The 26,974-nt window shown below is 38.0% G+C and overlaps 1 protein-coding gene across 3 annotated transcripts in view; it reads left to right on the top strand.

The window, feature by feature from the left end:
• BBOF1 (basal body orientation factor 1) overlaps positions 1–26,974 on the top strand; it is a 54,464-nt gene that overhangs the window by 8,100 nt on the left and 19,390 nt on the right. For 2 of the 3 annotated variants that reach the window (XM_077750770.1, XM_077750769.1), the window contains exons 3-11: positions 5,069–5,134; positions 6,441–6,584; positions 12,942–13,022; positions 16,056–16,126; positions 16,893–17,037; positions 18,378–18,871; positions 21,326–21,427; positions 26,155–26,229; positions 26,399–26,513. In XM_077750770.1, the coding sequence (XP_077606896.1) occupies positions 5,069–5,134; positions 6,441–6,584; positions 12,942–13,022; positions 16,056–16,126; positions 16,893–17,037; positions 18,378–18,871; positions 21,326–21,427; positions 26,155–26,229; positions 26,399–26,501 (1,281 nt within the window). In that variant the 3' untranslated portion in view covers positions 26,502–26,513. Of the gene's footprint in view, positions 1–5,068; positions 5,135–6,440; positions 6,585–12,941; positions 13,023–16,055; positions 16,127–16,892; positions 17,038–18,377; positions 18,872–21,325; positions 21,428–26,154; positions 26,230–26,398; positions 26,816–26,974 lie in introns of those variants that run through there. The other variant, XM_077750768.1, reaches the window with a different exon arrangement.

The following is a 26,974-nucleotide window of genomic DNA, read 5'->3' as shown; positions in this document are numbered from 1 at the left end:
GTTTCAAGATCACAAGAGTTTAAATTGAGCTCCAAAGGGGTTACACCAATTTATGCTGTCACAAGTGAGGTCCTGTTTGACCACATTTTTGTCAACACTTGATATTTTACTTAGCTTTTGCTCAATTTTACAGGTATAAGTGGGTATCTTGCTTTAATTTATATTTTCCTGATTATTAGTCATTCGAGCATCTTTTATATGATCCTTCACTCATTCTTTATTGTTTATGCATTTGCTTCAGTACACATTGGAACTAATGCTGCTGTGATGCAAAGCTGGGCTCCAACATAAGGATGACATAGAAATTCATGAATCCGTAGCTTTTTCAAATGCCACCTTTTCAGTGACACCTTTCCTCACTAGTTTCCTTAAAGTTAAAAACCACATCCCTTGTTTTATTTTCTCTAGTATTTACTATCTTCTGTCATATGTGTGATATTTATGTATTTGTTTATTGTCTCTTTTTCTGATTAGAATGAAACTTCACAGAAGTAAAGAATTGGGGTCTTTTTTTTTTTTTAATTCAGTGCTACACCTCCAGCACATAGTGTAGGCCTAGTAAATAGTAGCCACTCATTAAAATATTTTGCATGCATGAATGAATGGCTTGTGAGTATACTGATACTTTGAAAAAGTTAATAACAATCAAAACTAAGTTCAAGATGAAAGTGAAAGCATATTACAGAAATCAGACTACTAAACTTTTGATTTTATATATTTAAAATAATTTTTATGCATTACTATTATTTTTTTTTTACCTTCTTTCCTAGGCAACTTCCATTTTTAAAATTACTCTTTCAATAGTAGGTATTATTAAAATTGTCTTCTATAAAGTATTATTCTAAAATAACTTTTTAGGTGAAATAATTTTCCCAATTCATTACATAGAAGCTTTGTTGCCTACATTAGCTAATTGATATTGATTTATGAGTATCATCTATTTTTCCTGATTTTCATCTGCCTTTGTGGATCAGAGGTCAGGATCTGGCTATAGTAAATAACATAATTTTCTCACAATTATGGATGACTATTAAAACCAAAGAGATTACCTTGGGAGGAAGAAGTAAAGTAGATTCAATATATCCTAGTTAAGTAGCTCTTCTATAGTTTTGTTACTCATTCTGCTATATCCTAGATATGTGTCATTAAGCTTTATGTAAACTGTTTATAGCCATATTTCATGTTATAGGAACAATAGAAATGAGGGATGCCTTAGTGGCTCGGTCAGTTGAGCGACCAACTCTTGATGTGGGCTCAGGTTGTGATCTCGATGTTGTGGGATCGAGCCCCATGTCAGGCTTTGTGCTGAGTGTGGAGTCAGCTTGGGATTCTCTCTCTCCCTCTCTATGTTGGTCCCCTGCTCATGCTCTGTCTGTCTCAAATAACAACAGCAAAAAGAAAATGAAATGTGTTTTGGAAACATATCTTGAACAAAATTAGATTTTCCTTAAGAGTGTGTTTTTGTATTTAAAGCTTTGTTCAATCACAAAATAAATATTATATTTCACACCTATCCTAAATGACTTAAAACTGTCTCAATTTATCTTTTATAATTTTTAGGTTTTCCTTAAGCTAGTCTAATTACAACAATATTTCGCTTATGTATTCTCTAATTCTATAACCACATTAAAGAGTTTTTAGTTTAAAACGCTATTCAGGGGGTGTCAAAGTGGCTCAGTCGGTTGAGTGTCTACTTGGTTTTGGCTCAGGTCATGATCTCACAGTTTGTGATTTCGAGTCCTGCGTTGTCCTGCGTTGGGCTTTGCGCTGATAGTGCAGAGTCTGTTTGGGATTCTCCCCCACCCTTTCTCTCAAAATAAATAAACTTTAAAAATAAATAAACAAGCTACTCAGGTTTCCTACTAAAACATACTAGCATCTTTGGACAAATGATTGATTCCAAGACTGGAGCAGGTAAAGTAAAAGATGAGCCTGGAATATCTGTGCAAGAAAGTAAGTAAAAAAAAAAAAATTAAAGGGTGGGTGCCTGGCTGGCTCAGTTAGTGGAGCATATGATTTTTGATCTTGGGGTTGTGACTTTTGATCTCAGAGTTGTGAGTTCAAGCCCAACATTGGGTGTAGAGATTACTTAAAAATAAAATTGTAAAAAAAAAAAAAAAGAAAGAAATTAAAGGGAACAGAAACCAGTTTGAAGGGGCTCCCACTGGCCAAATCTGAGACAATCAAAATAAACAATGACAGTAAAACATTATAATCCATTGAATAAAATATGTCCATGACTGCATACTGCTAATAAAAACATGTATTAATAAGGGAGAAGGAAAAGATTTTCCTTACAGTAGAATATAGTAAATTACTAAATTTCCAAAGAATGGTTGAATGAAAAAAGGCACTATTTGGTGCCATTGAATTAATTGATCCCATCAAAAATCATCAGTGGATGCTAAAACTAGTGGTGAAAGTTTGATGGGCAGAAGGATATTTGCATAGTCTCAAAATGTCTTTCCTTAAATTGTAAATTACTTAATTACAAGAGGAAAACTTTGTAAAAATTTTATTTTTATTTATTTTTTTAATGTTTCTTTATTCTTTGATATAGAGAGAACGAGTGCCTGTATGAGCAGTGGAGGGGCAGAGAGAGGGAGACCGTATCCAAAGGAGGCTCTCAGCGGTCAGCACAGAGCCCAAAGTGAGGCCTGAACTCACGAGCTATAAGATCATGACCTGAGCCGAAGTCAGAGGCTTAACTGACTTAGCCACCCAGGTGCCCCTATAACTTTGTAAAAATTTTAAAGGAGATACCTAGTAAATACAATCTTAACCAATTGATTAAAATTAACATCAATCACCTCATGATGTAATTTACTGAAAAGAATACATCACTTAGACAGTGTATGCCTGCCAAAAATGCATAACCTGAATCTGCTCATGGGGAAACATCAGATAGCCTCAGCCCTGGCTGGTATTCTGCAAAACTGTTGATGCCATAAAAGACAAACACTGAGAAACAGTTCCAGATTAAAGTAGACTAGTATATATGGCAACTAAATGTAATGCACAATCGAGAATTATATCCTGGATCAAAAAAAAAAAAAGTTGCAATAAAGGACACTACTGGGACAATTGGCAAAATTTGTATATAGACTATAGATGAAATAATAGTATATCAATGTTAAGTTTTCTGATTTTGATTACCATGTTTCTAAAAGAATTTGAGGGCGACTGCATGGCTCAGTTGGTTAAGCGTCTGACTCTTGATTTCAGCTCAGGTCGTGATCTGATCAGCCCCATGTAGAGCCTGCTTAAGGTTCTCTCTCTTTCTCTCCTTATACCCCTCACCCCTAATTAATTAATTAATTAATTAAAAGAATGTATTTTTTCTTAGGAAATACATTCTGAAGTATTTAGGGGTAAAGAGGCATTATGTCTTAAACTTACTCTCACATGGTCCAGAAAACAAAGTAAAAAATGTATATCATCTATATATTCATATTTTAGATAGATCTATCTATACATACATAGAGTGGTAAAGCAAATGGGAAAAATTGGGTGAAAGCTATATGAGAACTCTTTGTACTCTTGAAACTTTTTTCAAAAAAGTTACCCAGATGAGAGAAATGCAAATCAAAACTACAGTGAGATATCACCTCACACCTATTGAGATGGCTACTATCAGATGAATAGAAAATAACAAGCATTGGGAAGGATGCAGAGAAATTGGAGCCCTTGTGCATTGTTGGTGGGAATGTAAAATGGTGCAGCCATTATGGAAAAGAATATGTAGGCTCCTCAAAAATTAAAACTAGAATTACCACATGATCCAGGAATCCACTTTTGGGTGTATTTCCAAAATAATTTAGAGCAAGACCTTAAAAAGATATTTGTGCACCCCTGTTCACAGTCAAAAGGTGGAAGCAACCCAAATGTCCACTGACAGGTGAATGGTTATAGAAAATGGATATACACATATAATACAATATTATGCAGACTTTAAAAAAGAAGAAAATCTCCCAAAAAACAAGAGTCCAGGGCCAGATGGCTTTCCAGGGGAATTCTACCAAGCATTTAAGGAAGAGTTAACACCTATTCTCTTGAAGCTGTTCCAAAAAATAGAAATGGAAGGAAAACTTTCAAACTCTTTCTATGAAGCCAGCATTACCTCGATTCCAAAACCAAAGACTAAAAAGGAGAACTATAAACCAATTTCCCTGATGAACGTGGATGCAAAAATCTTCAACAAGATATTAGCCAACCAGATCCAACAATACATTGAAAAAATTATTCACCACAACCAAGTGGGATTTATACCTGGGATGCAGGGCTGGTTCAATATCCACAAGACAATGTGATTCATCACATCAATAAAAGGACAAGAGCCACATGATCCTCTCAATAGATGCAGAGAAAGCATTTGACAAAATACAGCATCCTTTCTTGATAAAAACCTTCAAGAAAGTAGAGATAGAAGGATCATACCTCGAGATCATAAAAGCTGTATGTGAAAGACCCCATGCTAATATCATCCTCAATGGGGAAAAACTGAGAGCTTTCCCCCTCAGGTCAGGAACAAGACAGAGATGTCCACTCTTGCTGCTGTTATTCAATATACCTACTACAACATGGATGAACTTCAAGGGCATTATGCTAAGTGAAATAAGCCAGCCACAAGAGAACGAACTACATGATTCTACTCATACAAAGTATCTGAAGCAGTCAAAAGCCAAAAGGGCAGGGGGATAGGTAGGAGAAGAAAGTAGTGTTTTATGATACAGAGTTTTAGTTTTGCAAGATGAAAAAATTCTAGAGATCTGTTGCACAATGATGTGAATTTATGCAACACTACTGAGCTGTATACTTAAAAATGGTTCAGATGGTAAATATGTGGTTTTTACCACAATAAAAAAAAATAGTTACCCAGGCAATTCTGATGACAGCTAGGTTTTGGAAACTGGCAATAGCAAGTTAAGGGCATGGAACTATGCCCCCTTTTCTTTCCACCGTAATCTACCTCTCCAACCCTATTGGTTTTAATATCATGTGAAAACTAGGCTACTTAAATACAGAACGATGTTTTTTACCTTTCTGATGGTATTTCCAACTTCTACAGATTGAAAAACTGAAACAGCAATTGAATGAAACAAAGGAAAAAGCCAAAGAGGAGAAGGAAAAATTGGTGAGTATCTAGGTACTAACACTTTTACTTACTGGGTGGTCAGGTTTCTGGCAAACTCAGATATTTAAGACACAATAAGAGTAAGTGAATATGTCCCATCAGCAGCTCTGTGACCTTAAAGCTCACACGCTTGATTGTGAGGAAGCTCAAAAGTAAAACTGGTTTTGTAGAAAAATGATCTGGTAGTAGTGGTGCTACTGAGTTTGTCCTTTCAAAGGCTTTTCAGTGTACAGAGGTAGGAAATATAAATTCATATGCAGCAGCACAGGGTTTTTACTTGATCTGAGTCTCTCTCTCTCACCAGAAATTCTGGTTCATAATGATATCAGTATAATTGAGTAATTGCTTCAAACCTCAATGCATCAACAGTCACAAAATAACTAATACCAACATAGATTAGTGGAAACAGTTTAAGATTTTAGGGGGCACTTCCCCCCTTAGGATATATACCAATAGGGATCTATGACCAAATTACATTACCATTTGATATAATTTATTTCTGTGCGATTATGCCACCACCTCAAGAACACATTTTGCTTTTGATTTTTAGGAGTTGCTTTTTAAAATTATGTAATTATGTAAAATTATGTAATTTATCTAAAATTATGTAAGTTTAAAGTTATGTAATTATATAATTATGTAAAATATGTGGCTCCAAAGTCAAGTCAATCATGTTATATTTTGAGAAATCGAACTATCCATGTCTTCACAATATACCAGAGTATATTGTCAAAACTGATTTTTGTCAACATGATAGGTGAGAAAGGGTATTTCAACTTGTATTTCTCTCATTATGAGCTAGATTGAGCGTTTTCTTTAGTTTGAGGATAATTTGCATTTCTTTTTATAACTCATTCATTTTTTAAATTGTTATTGGCCCTTTTTTCCTCTTCTTCCTCCTCCCTCTTCCTTCTTCATTTTCCCCCACCTTCTCCTTCTCTCTTGATTTATTAAAGATACTGGCCCTTCCTTTATCTCTTAGCTTACTAATTTTAATTTAATATTAGGGCTGTTACTTGTCTTTCTTACAAAGATTTGTTTAGTCTTATACCTCTTTTTAATAATTAGCCTGCATTTTCTAGATAAGATCAGGTCATTCTAGAATTTTTTCTTATTCAAGGCACTTGGTATCTTCCAACAAAAAGTAAAGCTCTATGCAAAAATAAAAAGGGAACATTTCTTCAAAGAAGATAGACAAATGGCCTAAGGTTTCAAGGGAATACAACTTTGTGGGACTTCCATTCTTTTTCCTAACTCATCTACCTGTTTTGTTTTGTTTTTTGTTTTGTTTTGTTTTTGCATATAGGAACAAAAGTATACTGTGCAAATAAATGAGCTGGAGGGAGAGTTCCACCAAAAAGCCAAAGAAATTGGCATGATTCAGACAGAGCTGAAAACAATAAAACAATTCCAGAAGAGAAAAATCCAAGTGGAGAAAGAATTAGATGATGTAAGTTTCTTTCTTTCTTTAAAAATAAGAGGTTAGAGGGGCACTTGGGTGGCTCAGTCGGTTAAGTGTCCGACTTCGGCTCAGGTCACGATCTCACAGTTTGTGGGTTCGAGCCTCGTGTCGGGCTCTGTGCTGACAGCCTTGGAGCCTGGAGCCTGTTTCAGATTTTGTGTCTCCCTTTCTCTCTGACCCTCCCCTGCTCACACTGTCTCTCTCTCTCTCTCAGAAATAAATAAAACATTAAAAAAATTTTTTTTAAGTAAGAGGTTAGGGGGCACCTGGGTGGTTTAATCACTTAAGCATATGACTTTTGATTTTGGCTCAGGTCATGATCTCATGGCTTTGTGGGTTTGAGCCCCACATGGGTCTCTGTGCTAGCAGTGAGGGGCCTGCTTGGGATTTTCTCTCTCCTCTCTGTCTCTTCCCCACTCATGCTTTCTCTGTCTGTTTTAAGTAAATAAAAACTTAAAAAAAGGAGATTAGAATTAACTACAAGCATACTTCAGAGATATTGGTTCCAGAGTGCCACAATAAAGTAAATTTCACAATACTACACTTTGTTTTTTATTTTTAAGCAGTCTCCTTGCCCAACATGGGGCTTGAACTCACGATTCTGAGACTGAGAGTCCTATGTTCTACTGACTGAGCCAGCCAGGCGCCCCTCACAATACTAATGTGTGCAAAAGCCTTCATAGACATTTAGTCCTGTGAGATGGTAAAGGACTCCCTTTGACATTTTAGAGATTATTTGAGAGAAAGTAGAAGACCTCATGAGTGTCACACTGGGTGCAAAAAAGTCTTGGTTAGACTTTTCTAAGCATTGATTTCTTTGTAACTTCACCAAATTTTAACCAACAAACTTTCTGCTTTAATCAGTAGTTAAACCTTTGGAATGACTTCAATAAGAAACAAACTACAGTTCTTGGAAAACATTAGAGGCAAACAAAGTAGCAAAGTCCTAAAGAAAAATATGTTTAGACTGATGAATGATAGTTTTAGAACATTTTAGCAGGTTCTCTGGGTAGGGGTAGGTGGAGCAAGGAAAACTGTACTTCCAGAAATTTTCTCTGACCTTGCTATGCTTTTTCTCTTTCCATTCCCTCAGCTCAGAATATAGTTTTATTGCATTAAATGGCACAGATGAGTGCTGGGCATAGTAGCAGAAATCAGCTTTGTGACTTTGGGCAAGTTACTTAACCTCTCTATACCTTGATTTCCTGATCTGTAAAATGAGGATAGTTAAGAGTTCGTCATAGACCCCTAGCAATGTTGTAAAGATTAAATGAGTTCATATATTTAAAGTGCTTAAAATAGCATTATGTCATATATGTGACAATTATATTTACAATGGCATGTAGCGCTCTGCAAACAGAAGTCCTGATTTGTAGCACTTGCTGGTTTCCTTGGTATAAATATTTTTATTATGGCCAATTTCAAGCTACCAATACCCTAACAGCATGCTAGCAAAATTCCTGGTGTGAGCCTGCTCCAATGTTCAATTAGATACTGCTGCTATTATTAGTAGTAATAGTAGTAGTAGTACCACCTAGGATAACCATATTTCATATAGTGGAGGGGCTGAAAGTTGGTGTTCTGAAGTCGGACTGCTGGAGTATAACTACTGTTTTCACTACTTGGGTATCTTGTTAAGTTTCCTCATCTAAAACATGGAGCTGGGAATAATAGTACCAACTTTAAAGGGTCATTGTGAAGACTAAATGAACTCATCTGTTTTAAATACCACTGTGTGGCAAATACTACCTGCTGTTGTTGATCCTGCTGCTAGTATTACTACTGTTAAAATTATGCTTATAGCATCTAGTGTTATTTAAGTCCCTTCCACTATCCCTTTTAGTGCCTCTCATTCTCGGTCATGGTATTCTCCAAGCATGCAATACCTCTCAAGAGCTCCTTGGGCTCCCAGAACCCTATTTAGCAAGAACAAGATTTGATGGAAAATCAAAGTTCCTGCATCCTGTTTCTGTTTACATCTCAATTAACTGCCAAATTGAAAGGGTGTATGAGAAATGGATGTCAGAAAAGATAATGTAGTGGTTGAAATCAGGGACTTCATGTCGTGGCTCTGCAGCTGGTAGCTGTCTGGCCTTGGATAGTCTGTTGACTTCTCTAAATATCAGATTCTTCATTTGTAAAATGTGGCTATGATATCACCTGCCTCCTCTTAGAGATGTGTGGATTAAAGAATGTAATGTGTGTAAAATACTTAGCACATTCATTCCTACTAATAATCTCCAGTAAGAGGAGTAACATAGTAATTGTTGATGTTTACTTGTTATGATTACATTGCTTTAAAATGTGCCTCCCAGGCACCCCTCCAAGTACCAACTAACATGCTGTCAAGTTGGGACTAGTAATTACTGGGAGGCCTCAGCATCTTCCCACATGGGCCTTACGATGACAGTATCCAAAGTGAATAATCCTGAAGAAAGCCAGACTGAAGCTATCCCTTTATTGACTTAGCCTTGGAAATTTTACAGCATTACTTCTGTCATGCTCTATTAGTTAGAAGTGAATCCCTAACTCTGGCCCACATTCTAATGATGGAGAATTGGGTTCCATCGTTTGAAGGGAGGACCATCAAAGAAGTTGTGGATGTATTTTAAAATCAACAGATCACCACAGTCCAAAGTATGCACCAATACGGAAATGTTCTGATCACCTCCCTGAAGAATCTTCTTTAGTATTTCTCTGTTGTAAATCCAGTATTGTCCAGATACCTTAGAGTGAAAGGCAAGACCCAACACCTACTTTGAAACATTATTTTCTCCTCTTACTTCCTCATGCAACCCCCTTTAATCCACCTCAACTGGATATTTACTCATCCATGAAGTCTTTTCTGCCATATTTTTTAAAGTTTATTTTTATTTATTTTGAGAGAGACAGTAATCGAGCGAATGGTAGAGGGGCAGAGAGAGAGAGGGAGAGAGGGGAGAGGGGGAGAGAGAGAGAGAGAGAGAGAGAGAGAGAGAGAATCCCAAGCAGGCTCCACTTTGTTAGCACAGAGTGCAATGTGGGGCTCAATCTCCCAAACCATGAGATCAAGACCTGAGCTGAAATCAGGAATTGAATGCTTAATGGACTGAACCACCCAGGCACCCGCTTTCTGCCATTTTTACATAGTTCACACTGTTTTCTTCTATTCAGAATATATTCCCAATAGATTTCTGTTTATTAAAATTTTACCTATTCTCCAAAAACTCAGCTCAAATTAATATTCTCCATAAGGCTGTTCCCCAGAGCCATGTTTAAAAGTAATAATTTCAGGGGCACCTGGATGGCTCAGTTGGTTAAGGTCTGACTTCAGCTTAGGTCATGATCGCGCAGCTTGTGGGTTCGAGCCCTGCGTCAGGCTCTGTAGTAACAGCTCAGAGCCTGGAACCTGCTTCATATTCTGTGTCTCCCTCTCTCTCTGCCCCTCCCCCGCTCATGCTCTGTTTCTGTCTCAAAAATAAATTAAAAAGCTATAAAACAATTAAAAAAATGTTTTTACTACAAAAAAAGAAATGGTAATTATGTAACAATATGGAGGTGTTAGCTTATTATTTATTTATTATTTATACCATGTTATATGTTATACCATTTTATATGTCAATATGTCTCATAAAACTGGAAAAAAATTGTTAGCAAAAAAGTAATACTTTTCTTTGTGTGTTTTCATAGCATTTTTTATCTCTTTTATACCACTTAGCCCATTTACCTTGACATATTTGCCTTATCTACCCTGCTAGATTACAAATTCTTTGAGGCATGAACATCATTGTTCCTTTGTATTCATCAAAATACAAGATAACACAGTAAAGCTCAATAAATCTTTGTTAAATGCTGAGTAGGTATTTTCATTAAAAATGTAATTTAATATCAGGGCACCTGGGTGGTACAGTTGGTTAAGCGTCTGACTCCTGGTTTTGGCTCAGGTCATGATCTCACAGTCTGTCAGTTCAAGCCCCATGTCAGGCTCCGTGCTGACAGTGTGGAGCCTGCTTGGGATTCTTTCTCTCAGCCCCTCTCTGGCTTATGCTCTCTCTCAAAATAAATAAACTTTAAAAATGTAATTGAAGGAATATCAAGTTTTCTAATAACTAGATGGGAGGAATCTTTTTATAATGTATGTGTATATTAAATCATTGCAATATATACTCTAAATACTTTACAATTAATAATTCCTCAAAAAGACGTAACATTTTCTAGAAGGAAAAATTTTAATATGAAAATACTGAAGATTGAATCAGTTTAAGATCGGTAACATTTTAGGAACTCCCACAGTGGCTATCTTGGGTGTAAGTATACAATCTGAATCAAAATGAATTAACTAGTACATAGTCTAGAGGTATGATTTTTTTTTTTTTAAGAACAATATTGCCACCTAATGGAGAAATAGAGTTCGGATTTCTCAAAAGGGTCATGGGCCAGGAAAACTTAAAATTCAAAAGCAAAAGATACTGGCTTATGCAAAATATTAAGGTGGTTCTCTGGAATCCCAAATACGGAAGATTTAAGGCAGGTATAGAGGCCCGTGAACTTAAAAGGGGAAGTGTATAGATAAAGGAAGAAAATTAATTATACTGTGTATATGGAATTCACTATACAAATTAAAAGAGGCTAAGTAACAAAATATTTTTCTACATCTGTAATTAGTGTTTAGGATAACTTCTTTGAGGTAGAATTTGTAGGTTAAAGAACAAACTTTTAACATTTTTTGATAGGGGCCACCTGGGTGGCTCAGTTAAGTTTGGACTCTTGAGTTTGGACCAAATTGGACCCCATGTCTGCCCTGGGTCAGGCCTCATGCTGAGCAGAGCCTGCTTGCGATTCTCTCTCTCACTTTTCTTTCCCCCTCTACTGCTCATGTGCTCGTTCTTGCTCTCTCTCTGTCTCAAAATAAATAAGCTTAAAAAAAGATAATTTTTTTTTGAGAGAGAGAGCAAAGCAGGGGAGGATCATAGAGAGTGGGGTGCAGCAGATCCAAAGTGGGCTCTGTGCTGACAGCAGACAGCCTGATGTGGGGCTCCAACTCAAGAAGTCCGAGATCATGACTTGAGCCAGTCAGTCACTTACTTAACAAACTGAGCCACCCAGGTGCCCCAGAAATAAAGGTTTTTGATAGGCATTACCTAATTATCTTTAGAAAGATTTGTTAATTTATGGACTTTGACAGGTCCATCTTCCCACACACTAAGGTGATAGACATTTCTATAAACTTGTTTATTGACATTAATTTTCAAATGATATAAGAAGCGATTTTTTAAAAAATTGTATGAAAAATACAGAAAGGAGAACATCTGAAAGAGATCATATAAAATGGAGATTTAATACATGTAGGATAGAGATCACAGGAAAATTATTAAGTATAAGGGAGGACAATAGTAGATGCTTGAATAACTAGCCTGTATATTAAATGGTTACCATTCTAGTTAGGTACTTTACATGAGTTGTTATTTAATCCGTGCCACACCCTAGGTTTCGTGGAAATCTGAGACTTAGAGACGCAGTTTGTCCTGAGTCAAACAGCTGGCAAGTGAGAAAGATCTGTCTCATGGGAAACTCTTCTCTACCGCCTTTTTTATGGCATGAAGATTATGCTTTTTTCAGCCTGACTGCTTACTGCTTACTTAAATTAGCTTACTTTTCTTTGCCTAGAAGAGTTTTATGTCCTTTTTATTCCATGTATACATGTTTTTAGGACAGAAGGCTCCATCTGTGGGAATCATAGGGGGAGATGTATTTTAGATTAATACTAGGAAGAATTTTCTAGAAATGGGAACTATGAAAGTCTAGTCTAATGAATTAATGAGATTTGAATTAGTGATACTTCTGTCTCTAGATATTTTTCTCATAGAAAGAATCCTATATTTAGTGGGAGATTGTATAGTGTGACTTTTAAGGTCCCTTTCAATTCTAAAATATTATTTTTTTAAGTTTATTTAATCTCTACACCCATCATGGGGCTTGAACTCATGACCCTGAGATCAAGAGTCACACACACACTCCTCCAACTGAGCCAGCCAGGTGCCCCAATTCTAAAATATTATGATTTTACGAGTCTACATGTTTAAATGAAGATATTTAGAAAATGTGATTATGAGAACAACTTGTCTGTTCTGTGAACTGTTGTTCATGAACAGCTTTTTAGAAACTCAATACTGATCTTGTAAGTGTATAGAAGATTGGTGGGAAGTACAGTACTCATGGCAGGGATATGGAATTTTTCTGTGTGTTCAGGATTAAGAAATAATGTATAACAGAAAATGTTTTTTTATTGAGAATTTTCCAGGAATGTGCCTCCATCACCCCCATTTCCTACTGATCTTTTTTTTTCTTTTGTTATTGTAATTACAGCTGAAGGAGAATTTAAGGACCATGGAGCAGAAACATCAGGAGACTCTTAGAAGACTGGAGGGCAGGTTTTTTGAAGAAAAGGTACAACACTTTAGACTTAAGAAATATTTTGTTTTTAAAAAGAAGAAATATTTTGTTTACTAAAACGATATAAGTATCTATATGCATTCTGAGACATGTCAACCTTTCTTTTGGCATCTTATTAGAGGATTGTTTATCAAATAACAGCAGATTTTTAAAAATAGGGAAAACGAAACCTGTTCTAGATATCTCAGTGTCTAGTCTTCTTTTCCCCCTCACAGTTAGAGAGTCTTGAAATCCTAAAGAGGGATTGTTATCTTACTAAGGGTTCAGGACACAGCCCCTTCAGCTTGGTGTTCCCCTAGTGGAAGGAAAGTTGCATGTGGCACATTACAAAGGGGGATGGGATGGGAGAGGTCACTCTGGTACACGTGAAGCTCTTTCCTTAGTCAAGCCAAGCTAAGCTAAGGGTGCTAATGAAAGGGGGCTCAAAAATGTTCCTTAGCACATCACAAACTTCCGCATTTCTCTGTGCCTCTGACATTAATTCTCCAAATTGAGGGAAGTGTGCTGGAACACTTCTCTTCTTCATAAGCTTTTCAGAGGACCCGTGGTTTTTCTTTAAGTCTTCTAAATTTTCCTTTAACTTTTCATTCTTAGGGAAGAATTGAACAGATTTCTTTTAGAAACTGGTAGGGATGTAGGAAGTTGAGGGTGGGGTAAAAATGTACTCATATCAGGTTTAGATTAAAAAAAAAAAAGCTTTAAAAAGTGGCTCTAGGGGAGCCTGGGTGGCTCAGTCGGTAAGCATCTGACTTCAGCTCAGGTCATGATCTCATGGTTAGTGGGTTTGAGCCCCGCATTGGACTCTGTGCTGACAGCTAGCTCAGAGCCTGGAGCCTGCTTCAGATTCTGTGCCTGCCTCTCTCTCTGACCCTCCCCTGCTCATGCTGTCTCTTTCTTTCTCTCAGAAATAAATAAAACATTAAAAAAAAAAAGTGGCTCTAGATTTCCAGTTTATGTATTAAATAACCTAGGAATGGGGCAGGAACAGCATCTTGATGCTTTCCTTCTGATGTATTTCCTGGCACTGTAGGAATGAAAGTCCTCAGGAATGGGCTGCTCTCAAGTGCCCTTTTTCCTCTCACTCACCCCTACACTTGTTCTCTCCTCTGCTAAGCATAGCAGCTCTACACACACAAAGAGTGCTTTGTCAGTTTACAGAATACCTGACTGACCGTGCTTATATAAACAGGATTTTTATGTCTGGAAGTAGGTGGCTGCTGGCCTTTCCTTCATAGTTGCAAGATGGTTAATGCAGTTCTAAGATTTGTCTGTGTTTAAGGGAGGAAGAATGATGTCTCCAGCTGTATGTCCCTTTTTTAAAATCTGGAAACCATAAAAGCTCTCCCAGAAGCTCTTAGCAGATTTCTTCCTATATCTATCTCATTGGCCAGAACCATGTTATATTGGATCCTGGGAAAGTGAGTGTGTTTTTTTCTAGACACTAGTGGAAGCTGAGAAGGAAAAGGGAGGATGGGAATGAATGTTGGGAAGGCCAGCCACAGCAGTAGCTGTTTCACCATATTAGGTGTAAACTTCATGGTTGGGTACAAACTCCAGTGCTGGTTTGAACCCCAGTGCTGCTGGTTTATGGCAAAGGGCTTTCCAGTAAGCCCTGTTTATTCATCTCTTACTGTAGTATGCTCCACCTGGACATCCCTCAAGTTATTGGTGCTTTGTTTCCCTATTTTATCCTTTCTGTTCCTTGAACCACCAAGCCCTTTCCCAATGACATATTTTTGTACTTGGGGTTCCTTTCTAGAATGTTCTCCCTCCAGCTCTGGCTCTTCTCATTCTTCAGAGCTCAAGTGTCATTTTCTCAGAAATCGATTCCTTAAACCCCAATCTAACATAATCCCCCCCCAGTTACTATCTTTCTCATTACTCTGCTTATTACATTCATAGCATTCATCACAGTCTGTTAATTCTCTTATTTGTTTGCTTGTTAGGGTGGTTGTATAGCATCATATTGCCTGTGATGGATAGGAATCTCCGCTCTGCTCCTTACTCATTATCTGACTTTGGGCAAGTTACTAACCTCTCTCGAGACTTGTTTCCTCAGTCCTTGTTCTTGGTGATAATAATGTCTAATTTTTAGGGTCATTGTGAGAGGTAAATAATACATGTAAAGCTCTTAGAACCATGCCTGGCACATGGTAAATGATCAATGCACTTTAATTATTACTATTGTTTGGATCTCACCTAGAATACAAGTTCCAACAGAACAGGGACTTTATCTGTTTTTTTCACCACAGAATCTCCAGCATCTAAAAAATCTGGTACTGGGGCACGTGGGTGGCTCAGTTGGTTGGGCATCTGACTTTGGCTCAGGTCATGATCTCACGGTTCGTGGGTTTGAGCCCTGCGTCAGGCTCTGTGCTGACAGCTAGCTCAGAGCCCGGAGCCTGCTTCAGATTCTGTATCTCCCTCTCTCTCTGACCCTCCCCTGCTGTCTCTGTCTCTCAGAAATAAATAAAACATTGAAAAATTAAAAATAAATAATGTGGTACAATATTAATACTGAATAGGGGTTTGTTGGATTAATTAATGACTCTTACCACATTGTATTTAGCAGAAATTTATCCAAGATCCAATTTCCAATACTGATGTGGATTTTTTTTTTTTCTATTTATATGTCATGTTGCTTCTTTAATGGGGAGAACAGAAGGTACCCTGAGGTTCCTGTGTTAACACTACTCTCTTTGCTAGCTATTCCACCAGCACTTGGAGTTCTTCACACTAAGTCATATGGACGGGAGTATTTTGTTTGACATTATAAAATAAATACTTCACTTTTTGATGTCTAAATTTGTTAGAAATATAACTCTATTAAGATAGCCTAGGGGCACTTGGGTGGCTCAGTTGGTTAAGCATCTAACTCTTGATTTTGGCTCTGGTCATGACCTCACATTTGAGCCCCATGTTGGGCTCTGCCCTGACAGCGTGAGGCCTGTCCTTTCTGTCTCTTGCCTACTGCCCTCCAAAATAAATAAATAAACTTAAAAAAAAAAAGCCTGTTTTCTTTTTTAGCATCGATTAGAACAAGAAGCTGAAAAGAAGATAATAATGCTGGCAGAGAGAGCTCACCATGAAGCTATTGCGTAAGAGATTGCTGCCTTTTTTTTCCTCATAGCCTCTCTTATCTCTTTGCTGGTCTATTTTGTTCTCATCGTATTGTCTTCCTCCTTCTTTCCTGGTTTGCTTTCTTAACATTTTCTTGTTTACTTTCCCTTATTATCTCTTTCTCTTTGTGTCCCTGCCACTTTTCCATCTACCCTTTCTGTAACAAGGTGGTATGGAGGAAATAACCCTGGCTTTGAAGTTAGACGTTGGTTCTCAGCATGTATACTAACATGGCTGTTGGAAAATTTCCTAACGGAATTAAATTTCTTCATCTAAAAATGGGGTTAATCATAGCAACTATATAGAATTGTTATGAGGAATGTTAGTGAAAGTAGCACTTAATTGTGTTGTGTTAATAAATAAATTTCCAAGTCTCAGTGGTTTCGTTCTTGCTCACTTAATAATCCAGTATGAATCAGATAGCTCTACTTGAGTGGTGATTCAGGAACTGGGGCTGCTTCTATCTTGGATTTCTTCAATGTAATCATATGGACAGGAAAGAGTATGGGAAACTCCTGTCTGCTTTTAACTGCCTTGGGCTGGAAGTAACACATAACTTTTCACTTTCCATTGGTAAAAACTTAGCCACAGAGCCCGGAGTACCTAACTTTTGAGTACCTACCATAAACTAAATAAGTGGTGGTCATTATTTTTAATGTTGGGTGATAAGGCAGTCATTGTTCTAGTTTGGTAATATCTAAAACTTATGCTTGTGTTTTGGGATCGTATATCTATCTATTTCAGGCAATTGAACAATGCTGGAAGATCTGTTTTTAAAGAGAATGTTTATCTCCAGAAAGCTCTCGCACACCACCTGAAGGAAGCTGATGCTCTACAAAAAAAATCCCAGAAGTTGCAAGAGACTCAAACTTTCCTTTTACACCAGAAGGTTCCCACTCCATTTGGACTTTCTGTTTGTTATTTGTTTGTTTATTTGTTTAAGGATTGGGTTGGTAAATATGAAGAATTGAGTATAATAATGATAACTTAGGACACTGGACCATTTTTCTTCTGTCTGGATGGTGTACCTTTCTTATTTGAAAGGATTAATTATGAGAATGACATAAGAAGTATTTGACTTGGGATGCCTCAGTAGCTCAGTCAGTTGAGCGTCAAACTCCTGATTTCAGCTCAGGTCATGATCTCACAGTTTGTGGGTTCAAGCCCCCAGGCTGTATGCTGATAGCATGGAGGCTGTTTGGGATTCTCTGTGTCCCTCTCTCTCTCTGCCCCTCCCTGAGCAGGTGCTCTCTCTCTCTTTCTCTCTCTCTCAAAAACAAACAAACAAACAAACAAGCATAAAAAAAGAAGTATTAGACTTGGCTTTATAAAGAATATATCAGAAACATAAATATAAATCCTACGCTCTACTACCTTAGAATACTCATTTTACTCGGTTTATAGTTGGTCCCCAATCACTTACAAATAGGTTCAGCTGTAAAAGCCCTGACAACAATGACTTTGCTATGTAAGGGCTTATTCTCTCCCCTAAATGGGATCTGGAGGTTAGCAACCCAGAGCTGGAATGGTAGGGCCAGAGTCAACAGAGACTCCCGTTTCCTTAACTCTGCTGTGCAACGTATGGCTTATATCCCCAAAGTCACTTCATGGCCCAAAGCAGCTGCTAGATCTCTTACATTACTCAGAAAGCAGGAAGAAAGAAGGACAAGGAGGAAAAAAGTATGCCTCTTCCTTTCGAGGTCTTCCTGGAAGTCCAGCACACACTCCTACTTCTTACATTTCATTGACCAGAACTTAGTTACATAGCTTGGCTGAACTGCGAGGGAGACTGGGAATTTTCAATTGGGCTTCTTACCTTCCTGAAAATAATTGGAGTTTTATTACTAAGGAGGAAAGGGAAAATGGAAAAGGGATAGGCCACTAGCCTATAGGCTAGAATAGGCAACATTTTCCAGTATATAGTTGTTAAATTAATGTCTTAATATATAATCTTATTGATTTTGAAACTACCCGTTTCAATAATATAAAACATTTAAACTACTGGAATTTTAGAAGAAGGAAAGTTTCTTAATTAGCAAAATTAGTGGCCTCCACAAGTCCAGAGAAGAACCCTGAGATATTTTTTCTCTCGGTACACAAAATAGCAAATATCATCATCTCAACCTGGTATCAAATGTAATCTCATGAAGTAATGGAAATTAATGAGGAACTTTTAAGTTTTGAAATTGATTAAAGAAAATCTCTCCCCTCTCTCATCTTTGTTTTTAGGAAATCAACGATCTGTTGGTTAAGGAAAAGATAATGCAGCTTACCCAGCAGAGGTTACAAATCCAAACTCTTCAGAAGAAGGTGGTAAGCTTGGAGACTGCCCTGAGTTGTATGACCAGAGAGTTTGAGGCTGAAGTTTTAAAACTGCAGCAACAGGCAATGATAGAGAACCAAGCAGGTCAGGTTGAAATTGACAAGCTGCAACAAGTTCTCCAGATGAAGGACAGGGAAATGAATCGAGTGAAGAAGCTGGCGAAGAACATACTGGATGAGAGAACAGAAGTGGAAAGGTTCTTTTTAGATGCTCTACACCAAGTGAAGCAACAGATCCTATTTGGCAGGAAGTGTTACAAACAGTTAGCACAAGCTGCTTTCAACGTTAAAATGAGAGCAGCATGTGCAGGAAGGATAGAATATCCCCAAATCCAAACGTTCGATGGCAAAGAGCACAGCACCAATAGCGTGGCTCAAGAATTTACGGAGGCTGAGAAATGGTACTAATTAAGGCTTTCATATTTTATCCTTTGGGTAGCTATTTTTGTGCCCTTTACAGAAATAAGATCTCTGAGAAGTTCAGTTAGGTAATATCTAAGTATTGAAGAGATTACTCACTAAGTTGCCTGAAGAGGACTGTCTTAACTGTCTTTACAACCCCTGTGCTTACTTAGCACAGTGTGTGGGGCTTAGTCGGTATTCTTAGTAGATTTCCTTTGTTCGTGGTGGACACTTGTTAAAGAGACTAGATCATTTGTTCCATAGAATGTCATTGTAGTATCTTTTAACATGTTCCTTTATTTTCTTTTCTGTAAATTCATTATAAAGGTGTGATCAGATTCAGGTTAAACATTTTTGATAAGCATACTTTCACAAATATTTTGTAACATTCCTTTTACTGAGATGAACTTCATAGATAATAACGTCTCACTAAACATATAACTTAAGAAATCAATATAACAGTGCTTGTAATAATTCTCTGTTCTGTGGGTTGGAGGACATCCAAGAGTGGGACGCCATCATTGTATTAGCCAAAAGTCCTTCCAAGTTTCCAAAACATTCTAGAGATCCACTGCCACCATAATGAATGTAGCAGGATGCTTGAGATAGTCGCAGCCTTTATACAATGAATGTTTCCTGTTAGCATTTTTGTCTGTCAGTGCACTCTTACTCCTATGAACCATAAATTATAGGGCATTTTAAAGATTATTCTGAAAAAAAAGTTTTATATCCAGTGCAGTTAGGTTCTTCAAAGGCCTTAGCTTGAGAAACTTAAAAGGACTCCCTACTACTATGTATACTGAACACCTTATTAACAGCGCTTCCAAATGTGTTTTCTGATTTATCTTTTTTTAAATTTGTTTAAATGTTTTATTTATTTCTAGGAGCAAGAGAGAGAGACAGCGTGAGCGGGGGAGGGTCAGAGAGAGAGGGAGTCACAGACTCCGAAACAGTCTCCAGGCTCTGAGCTGGCGGTCAGCACAGAGCCCGACACGGGGCTCGAACCCACGAACCACGAGATCATGACCTAAGCGAAAGTCGGACGCTTAACCGACTAAACCACCCAGGCGCCCCTGATTTATTTTTAATGGACTAATTAGTAGTTTCTTTTAAATTATATATCTGTCGGGAAGGTTGGACATGGTCAGTGGCTTCTGAAAGATAAGAGTGTTCTTCAAAAATGCCCATACTGTAATTTTTTTTACCCTTTTGCCATATTTATTTCTACTGCCAAGAGTGTCACTGTAATTTCCTCTTTATAAAAAAAATTTTATTTGAGAGAGAGAGAGAGAGAGCAAGCGAGTAGGGGAGAGGAGCAGATGGAGAGAGAGAATCTTAAGCAAGCTCCATGCTTAGCACAGAGCCTGATGTGGGGCTTGATCACACAACCCTGGGATCATGACCTGAGCTGAAATCCAGAGCTGGATGCTCAACCAACTGAGTCACCCAGGTGCCACATCCTCTTTTTTATTGAATACATCAAGCAAGTTGAGTCCCTAGCATACATAAGGCAGTTTCTTTTACATTTTTTGTCTACAAAGTGATATTTCAGAGGGAGGTATATAAAATGATTCTCCATAGTTATTGAAGAAACTGGACTCTTCTTCTTCTGCCCTCTGTGGGACACTTTTGCTACTGAACAACTTCTCACCTTAACCTTAGTGTTCTATCACCTGGACCAGCAGGGCAGAAATGGTGATTAAAATATTAGATCATCTGCTTAAGAGATGGACAATTGAAGAGAAGGACAATAGAAGTCTATGGTGATCATAAAGCAAAACCTAAAGTTTTAAGGAAAACTAACCCAATTGATGTATATGCAAAAACATTTCTTACATTGTGCAACATCAGTACTCTCTACAGTGTCGGCCAGCTTTCATAATTAGTAAATAGACTACAGATCCTCTGGGAAAGTTATAGCATAGCTAAAGACCTGCCTGGAAAGCTTAGCTGCCGTTTTATTTGGAGGTAGGAAAATAGACTAGATAAGTTACGTGTTATTTTCTAAATGTACCTCTTGTCACTCCGTTTTCATAGCAAAATATCTTATACAAAAAGAAATGTTAAAAGGAATTGATCAATAATCTCACCTCGTAAACAACCAGTTTGTGTTGTATTGTTCCTTTTCTCTTTGTATGTGAATGCATGTTATATTACATCTTTCTATTTTGCGTATTTGCTTAATGTTTGAGCACGCATTTTTTTGGTTGTAGTTTTTCTTATTTTTATCTTAATGACTACATAGCATTTCAGAATGGTTAGCATATTGATATCCTCTTCAACTTTGTGATTTTGTAATGGACACAGTTTGCTTTGTAGTCATTACATTTGGAAACCTCATAATAGTTATGGTTTGGAAATTTTCTTTTCTCATATTTATATAGGTTAAAAAAAGAGAGATGCTTACTTTGGCCATATTTTTCCTTTTCCTTTTTTCTTTTGAAATTCTTCAGGATGGATATTCAGGGAAATGTGGATATTGGAGATTTGACCTGGGAGCAAAAGGAGAAAGTCTTGAGATTGCTCTTTGCAAAAATGAATGGTGTTGTTTCCAGGTAACTCCCTATTTCTGCAGTGAAATACCAAGGTGTTATCAAACCTAGAAACCATATAGGAAGAATGAACAACTTCTCACTTAAAATTAAAGGAATGGGAAAGGATCAGAAAATGTAAAAGGGTCGTGCTGTTTGGCACGTGTCACTCCCAGAGATGAAGGATGGGAGATGAATGAATGAGCACAAAAATGAGAGACGAATTAGTATTAAAGGGGGGAGAAAAGAGACTAATCTTAGATGTTTAAGGTAATACTTGCTAAGAAGGTACAGCATTGTTCAGCTGAATGAGTGGTCAGTGAAGAGAAGCATAACAATTACGAAGATTTTATTGGTAAAGATTTTATTGGTTTGCAAAGATAAGTAAGTGATTTTTACACTGTTTATTAATTTAGAGACTCTCCAAATACCAAGAAAAAGACCTAGAAAGGAAAACAGAAATCCACAGATACTCCAAATCATTATTTTTAATGATTCGTTTCACTCTCTTTCTTCACTCTACTTTATCAGGGACTATACCCCTGGTACTGAACTATAGTGTGGCTAAAATAAATCAACCTCTTATTAATTGCTTGTTGCATGCTTGTTACTATGTTAGGCACTATGGGCATTCGCAGGAATTAAGAGACATTGCCTTTGATATTACAGTTTCTAATCTAGTTGCCCAAACAAAAGCAAACATAGCAAAGAAAAGTCAGGTGGCACAATAGAGTATCATTGGAGTTCAGACAGTATGTCAGTAGGGAAGACTTCAGTGAAGAAGACTAAAACAGTGTGAGTCTGCAGGGTGCCTTGTAAGAGAGTGGAATTGTAGAGTGGGAAGGGTACATCAGGCAAGGGGCTTAGTAGACAGCATAAGCAGAAGCCCAGAAGTAGTAAGAGAGGTGGGGTATTTGGGGAACATTGAGGAAAACTTCATGGCTTGAGGAAAATTGGTGGTACTGGGAGTATTTAGTAATTAAAAATAAGGTCAGGGCACCTGGGTGGCTCAGTCAGTTAAGTGTCCAATTTTGGCTCAGGTCAGGATCTCGCAGTTCATGAATATGAGCCCCATGTCAGGCTCCCTGCTGACAGTGCAGAGCCTAGACCCTGCTTTGGATTCTGTGTCTCCCTCTCTCTCTCCCCCTTCCCTGCTCATGCTCTATCTCTCTCTGTCTCAAAAATAAACACTAACAAAAAAAATTAAAGGGGCTCCTGGGTGGCTCAGTCAGTTAAGCCTCTGACTTTGGTTCAGGTCATGATCTCGCAGTTTGTAGGTTCAAGCCCCACATCAGGCTCTGTGCTGACAGCTCTTTCTGTCTTTCTCTCAAAAATAAATAAATGTTAAAAAAAATATTAAAGAGGCACCTAGGTGGCCCAGTAAGTTAAGTGTCTGACTTCGGCCCAGGTCATGGATCTCATGGCTTGTGAATTTGAGGCCTGCATTGGGCTCTGTGCTGACAGCTCGGAGCCTGGAGCCTGCTTTGGATTCTGTGTCTCCCTCTCTGCCCCTCCCCCATTCATGCTCGCCTTCTCTCTCTCTCTCTCTCTCTAATATAAATAAACATTAAAAAAGAAATTTAAAAAAAGAAGGTTGGCTCTATAGATTAAATTATAATGAGTCTTAAAAGCCATGCTGAGAAAACTAATCGTATGTCACCGTTCTAAAATAGTATAACATACTTTCCTTTTCTGCCTTGAAGGAATACAAGAGCAGTAAGTCCTACTCTCATACTGTCTCACTGAAAGTGTTCATAAGCCACTGTTTCCAGAGCTGACCTTAACATAATGCAGTGACACATACACATAGGATGGACTGCAAGACAAAAGTAGAGTTGGGAGGGGCGCCTGGGTGGCTTAGTCGGTTAAGCGTCCGACTTTCACTTGGGTCATGATCTCTCAGTTCGTGGGTTTGAGCCCCGCGTCGGGCTCTGTGCTGACTGCCAGCTCGGAGCCTGGAGCCTGTTTCAGCCTGTGACTCCCTCTCTCTCTGACCCTCCCCTGCTCACGCTGTCTCTCTCTCTCTCTCTCTCCTAAAAATAAATAAAACATTAAAAAAAAAAAAAAAGTAGAGTTGGGAACCAGCAGAAGCTGCCACTGTGCTACTCTAGTTGTATGGCGGGGGGAGGGGGGGTGAGTGGGCAGGAGTAGAAAAGGGGAGAAACTGAGGCACTTAGGAAAGAGAGACAGGACTTAGTGATAAAAGGCAAAAGGAACAAAACAAAGTGTAAATGTTTAAGGTGTTTAGCTTAGAAATACACGACTGGTAGTATGAAAGGCAAATGAAAAACCTGGAAAGCCAATGTGAAGGAAATGTTTAAATTTTATTTAATCCATCCATTAATTCATGTAGCGTATACATATTGAATGCCTACTATTTATTGAGGATTGAGCAAATAAAGACATCATTCCTAATCTCAGGGAGTTCATGGTCTATGTGGGAAGAAAAACATTATTCAAATTGTCACACAAATATTAAAGGACAGCTATGAGATTGGCCCAAAGAAGTGGCATATAGTTGTAAGAGAGCCTAAATTAAGGGAATCTGACCCAACTGAGGTCAGGAAAGTTTCTAAGGAAATAAAAGCTTGAGCTGACCCCTAAAACGTATATAAGGAATAAAGGGTAGAGGAAAAAACATTCTGGGCAGAGAAAGAGGAAGAAGTGCCTACAGTGTCGAGTTGGAGATGATGGCAATACATTGAAATGAAAAACACTAAGGCATTTGTAAGTAGGGACTGGAGTACAGGTGTTTAGGGAAGGAGATTTGAGCATGTTTAGTGAAAATCAGTAGGTGAGTGTAGGAGGGTGGATGAAGGTAGAAGAGTAAAGGGCCAAGGCTAGAAATAACCACAGCAATGAACAGGAGGACAAGAGGAAAGCCAAATGAGGAGAGTTGAAAGAATTTTAGGCTAAATGGAAGATGGAGAACTTTGAAATGGTCTTTTGTCTCTGGTAGCCTTCCAAAGAGTCTTATTTTTTTGTTTTGTTTTCATTTAGAGGTGGAGGTAGAATCCAGACTATAGGTACAGAATGTCTGTCTCATTGTGAGTTGGCTTTTCTGTACTCCAAGAAACAACCTGAATTCTAGGTCTCAAGTTCCATACTATGTTGTTTTCAATACTGGAGAAACAAAGAAATTTGAGTGAAATCTTTTTCACCAAATCAATGAACTTAAATCTAGCTGCAATGGAATGATGTCCAAGCCTGTTAGAATCTCATGTCAGAGCTGGTTGAAGGGAAAAGATGGGAATAGAATAGTGAAATGTGTGGTGAAGATGAGATTAAATGAGAAAGCTCAAACCAGACTGGGGAAAGATTAGATGATAAATTGTCTACCAAGGCAAGGAGAGCAGTTAGGAAGTTCATAGGAGTTCAGTTGATTGTACGATTGTGAATCTAACAATATATTCTTGTGATTGAACAAAGTCAAGTAGTATAACCAATAAATTGCACTCTCTAGTGCATTAGCAACCACTCTGGCTATAACTCAGGTACTAGTATCAAGAAGTGCATTTTTAAAAATTAAATGTTTGTTTTGAGAGAGAGTGAGACAGTACGTGTGTCAGCACATGAATGCAGGAGAGGGGCAGAGAGGAGGGAGGGAGAGAATCCCGAGTAGGCTTCACATTCAGCGTGGAGCCCAATGTGGGGCTCAATCTCATGACCATGAGATCACAACCTGAGCTGGTATCAAGAGCTGGATGCTTAACCAACTGACCCACCCCAAAATACATTTTTCTCATGCATTGTTATTAGACTATATAATACAGTCATATTTTGAATGGGTTTATTCTGCTTTCATATGTACCTAATTGAGGACAAGTTTTAGGAGTGGAGTATGTGTCTATACCTGCTGGCAAATCAACCTACTATGCTTTTTTTTTTTTTAAGATTTTATTTTTATGTAATCTCTACACCCACCGTGGGGCTCAAACTTACAACCCTGAGATCAAGAATTCCATGCTCTACCAGTTGAACCAGACAGTCACCCCCCTACTGTCCTTTTTATAATCCTATTAAGTTCACTTTCCATTAGAATTGTCAATCAGTGATATGATTACTTCCTGTTCTTAAACCAAACTTTCCAAAGTATGAGGAGAAATTTTCATATTGGATCCATTTGGTAAGTTTTCTAAGTTCTGAGCTTCTTTTTGTGGTAAGGGAATTTTGCTGGCCATGTTTTTGGTTAGTAATCTGGTTCAATCTTTTTTAATAGTTTTTTTTTTTATTTTTGAGACAGAGAGAGACAGAGCATGAGTGGGGGAGGGGCAGAGAGAGAGGCAGACACAAAATCTGAAATAGGCTCCAGGCTCTGAGCTATCAGCACAGAGCCCGATGCAGGGCTTGAACCCATGACCATGAGATCATGACCTGAGCCAAAGTCGGACGCCTAACTGACTGAGCCACCCAGGCACTCCTTGTTCAGTCTTAATCATCACCATTAATAGCTGTTGGAGGAATATCATCATCATGATTATCAGTTAAGCACCTGACTCTTGATCTTGGTATTGACTCAGGTCATGATTTCACAGTTGGTGGGATTAAGCCCTGAGTTGGCCTCTGCACTCTAAGCATGGAGCCTGTTTGGAATTCTCTCTCTCTCTCTCTCTCTCTCTCTCTCTTTCTGCCCCTCCCCTGTTCATGCACATGTGCGCATGCTCTCTTTCTCTCTCAAACTTAAGAAAAAAACAGTTGAAATATGGGACAAGAGGAGACACTGCCTCATTATTAACTTTTATCTACCACAGGAAATATAGCCAGAGCTCTGGGCCTTCAGTTCCAGAGTATGTTGTTGCTGATGATGGAGAAACAGAGGAATTTGGGTAAGAGCTGTCTTGACAAGGTAATGAATGTGAATCTGATCACAGTGGTTGTGGTGGACATTTTATATGTGCTGGAACTGAGTGGGAGTTATATGACAAGTCTATTGTTCTGAACCAAGTTCCATGTACATGTGGTGCTGACAGGTCTGCCATTTTGTCATTATTGCAGGGATGACAGTAAGCTTCAAGATCAAACCTTCATCACTCAGCAAGTACCAATTTCAGACTCTCCTGGTGAAGTGATGATACCCAATATTCAGAAAGAATCATAAGAGTCGGACGTAGTAAGGAGTCTATAATCTAACCAAACAATACAGATAGTAACTGCTACCTTTCCCCCATGGAACTTCTTGCTAAGTCATAGATGCTTTTCTCTACTAGCCAAGAGCTCTCAGGGATCAGTGAAAAGAGTAATAGCACATGTATAATAGGTCTACGCTATGGCAGGCATATGAAACTTAATGTAAATGCACATTTGTGCTTCTTTTAGTAAATGTGGAAAACCTATAAATTGTCTTGTGAAGTATAAAGGCTAGCTAAAATATGTACTATATTTTATATAAGAATAAACACAATGACCACGTAACTATTGGCTTTGAACAAAATTGGGAAGTCTGAATCCTACAAACTAGGGACAAAGGAATTATTTAGGAAGACATTATTAAAAAACAAAAAGCCAAGGGTGCCTGGGTGGCTCAGTTGGTTAAATGTCTGACTCTTGATTTTGGTTCAGGTCAAAATTCAT

The sequence above is a fragment of the Crocuta crocuta genome, unplaced genomic scaffold (genome assembly GCF_008692635.1).
Source record: "Crocuta crocuta isolate KB4526 unplaced genomic scaffold, BGI_CrCroc_1.0 scaffold186, whole genome shotgun sequence".
Classification (NCBI taxonomy): Eukaryota; Metazoa; Chordata; class Mammalia; order Carnivora; family Hyaenidae; genus Crocuta; species Crocuta crocuta.
Note: the sequence above shows the minus strand (reverse complement) of the source record. Positions and strands in the feature narration are given on the sequence as shown.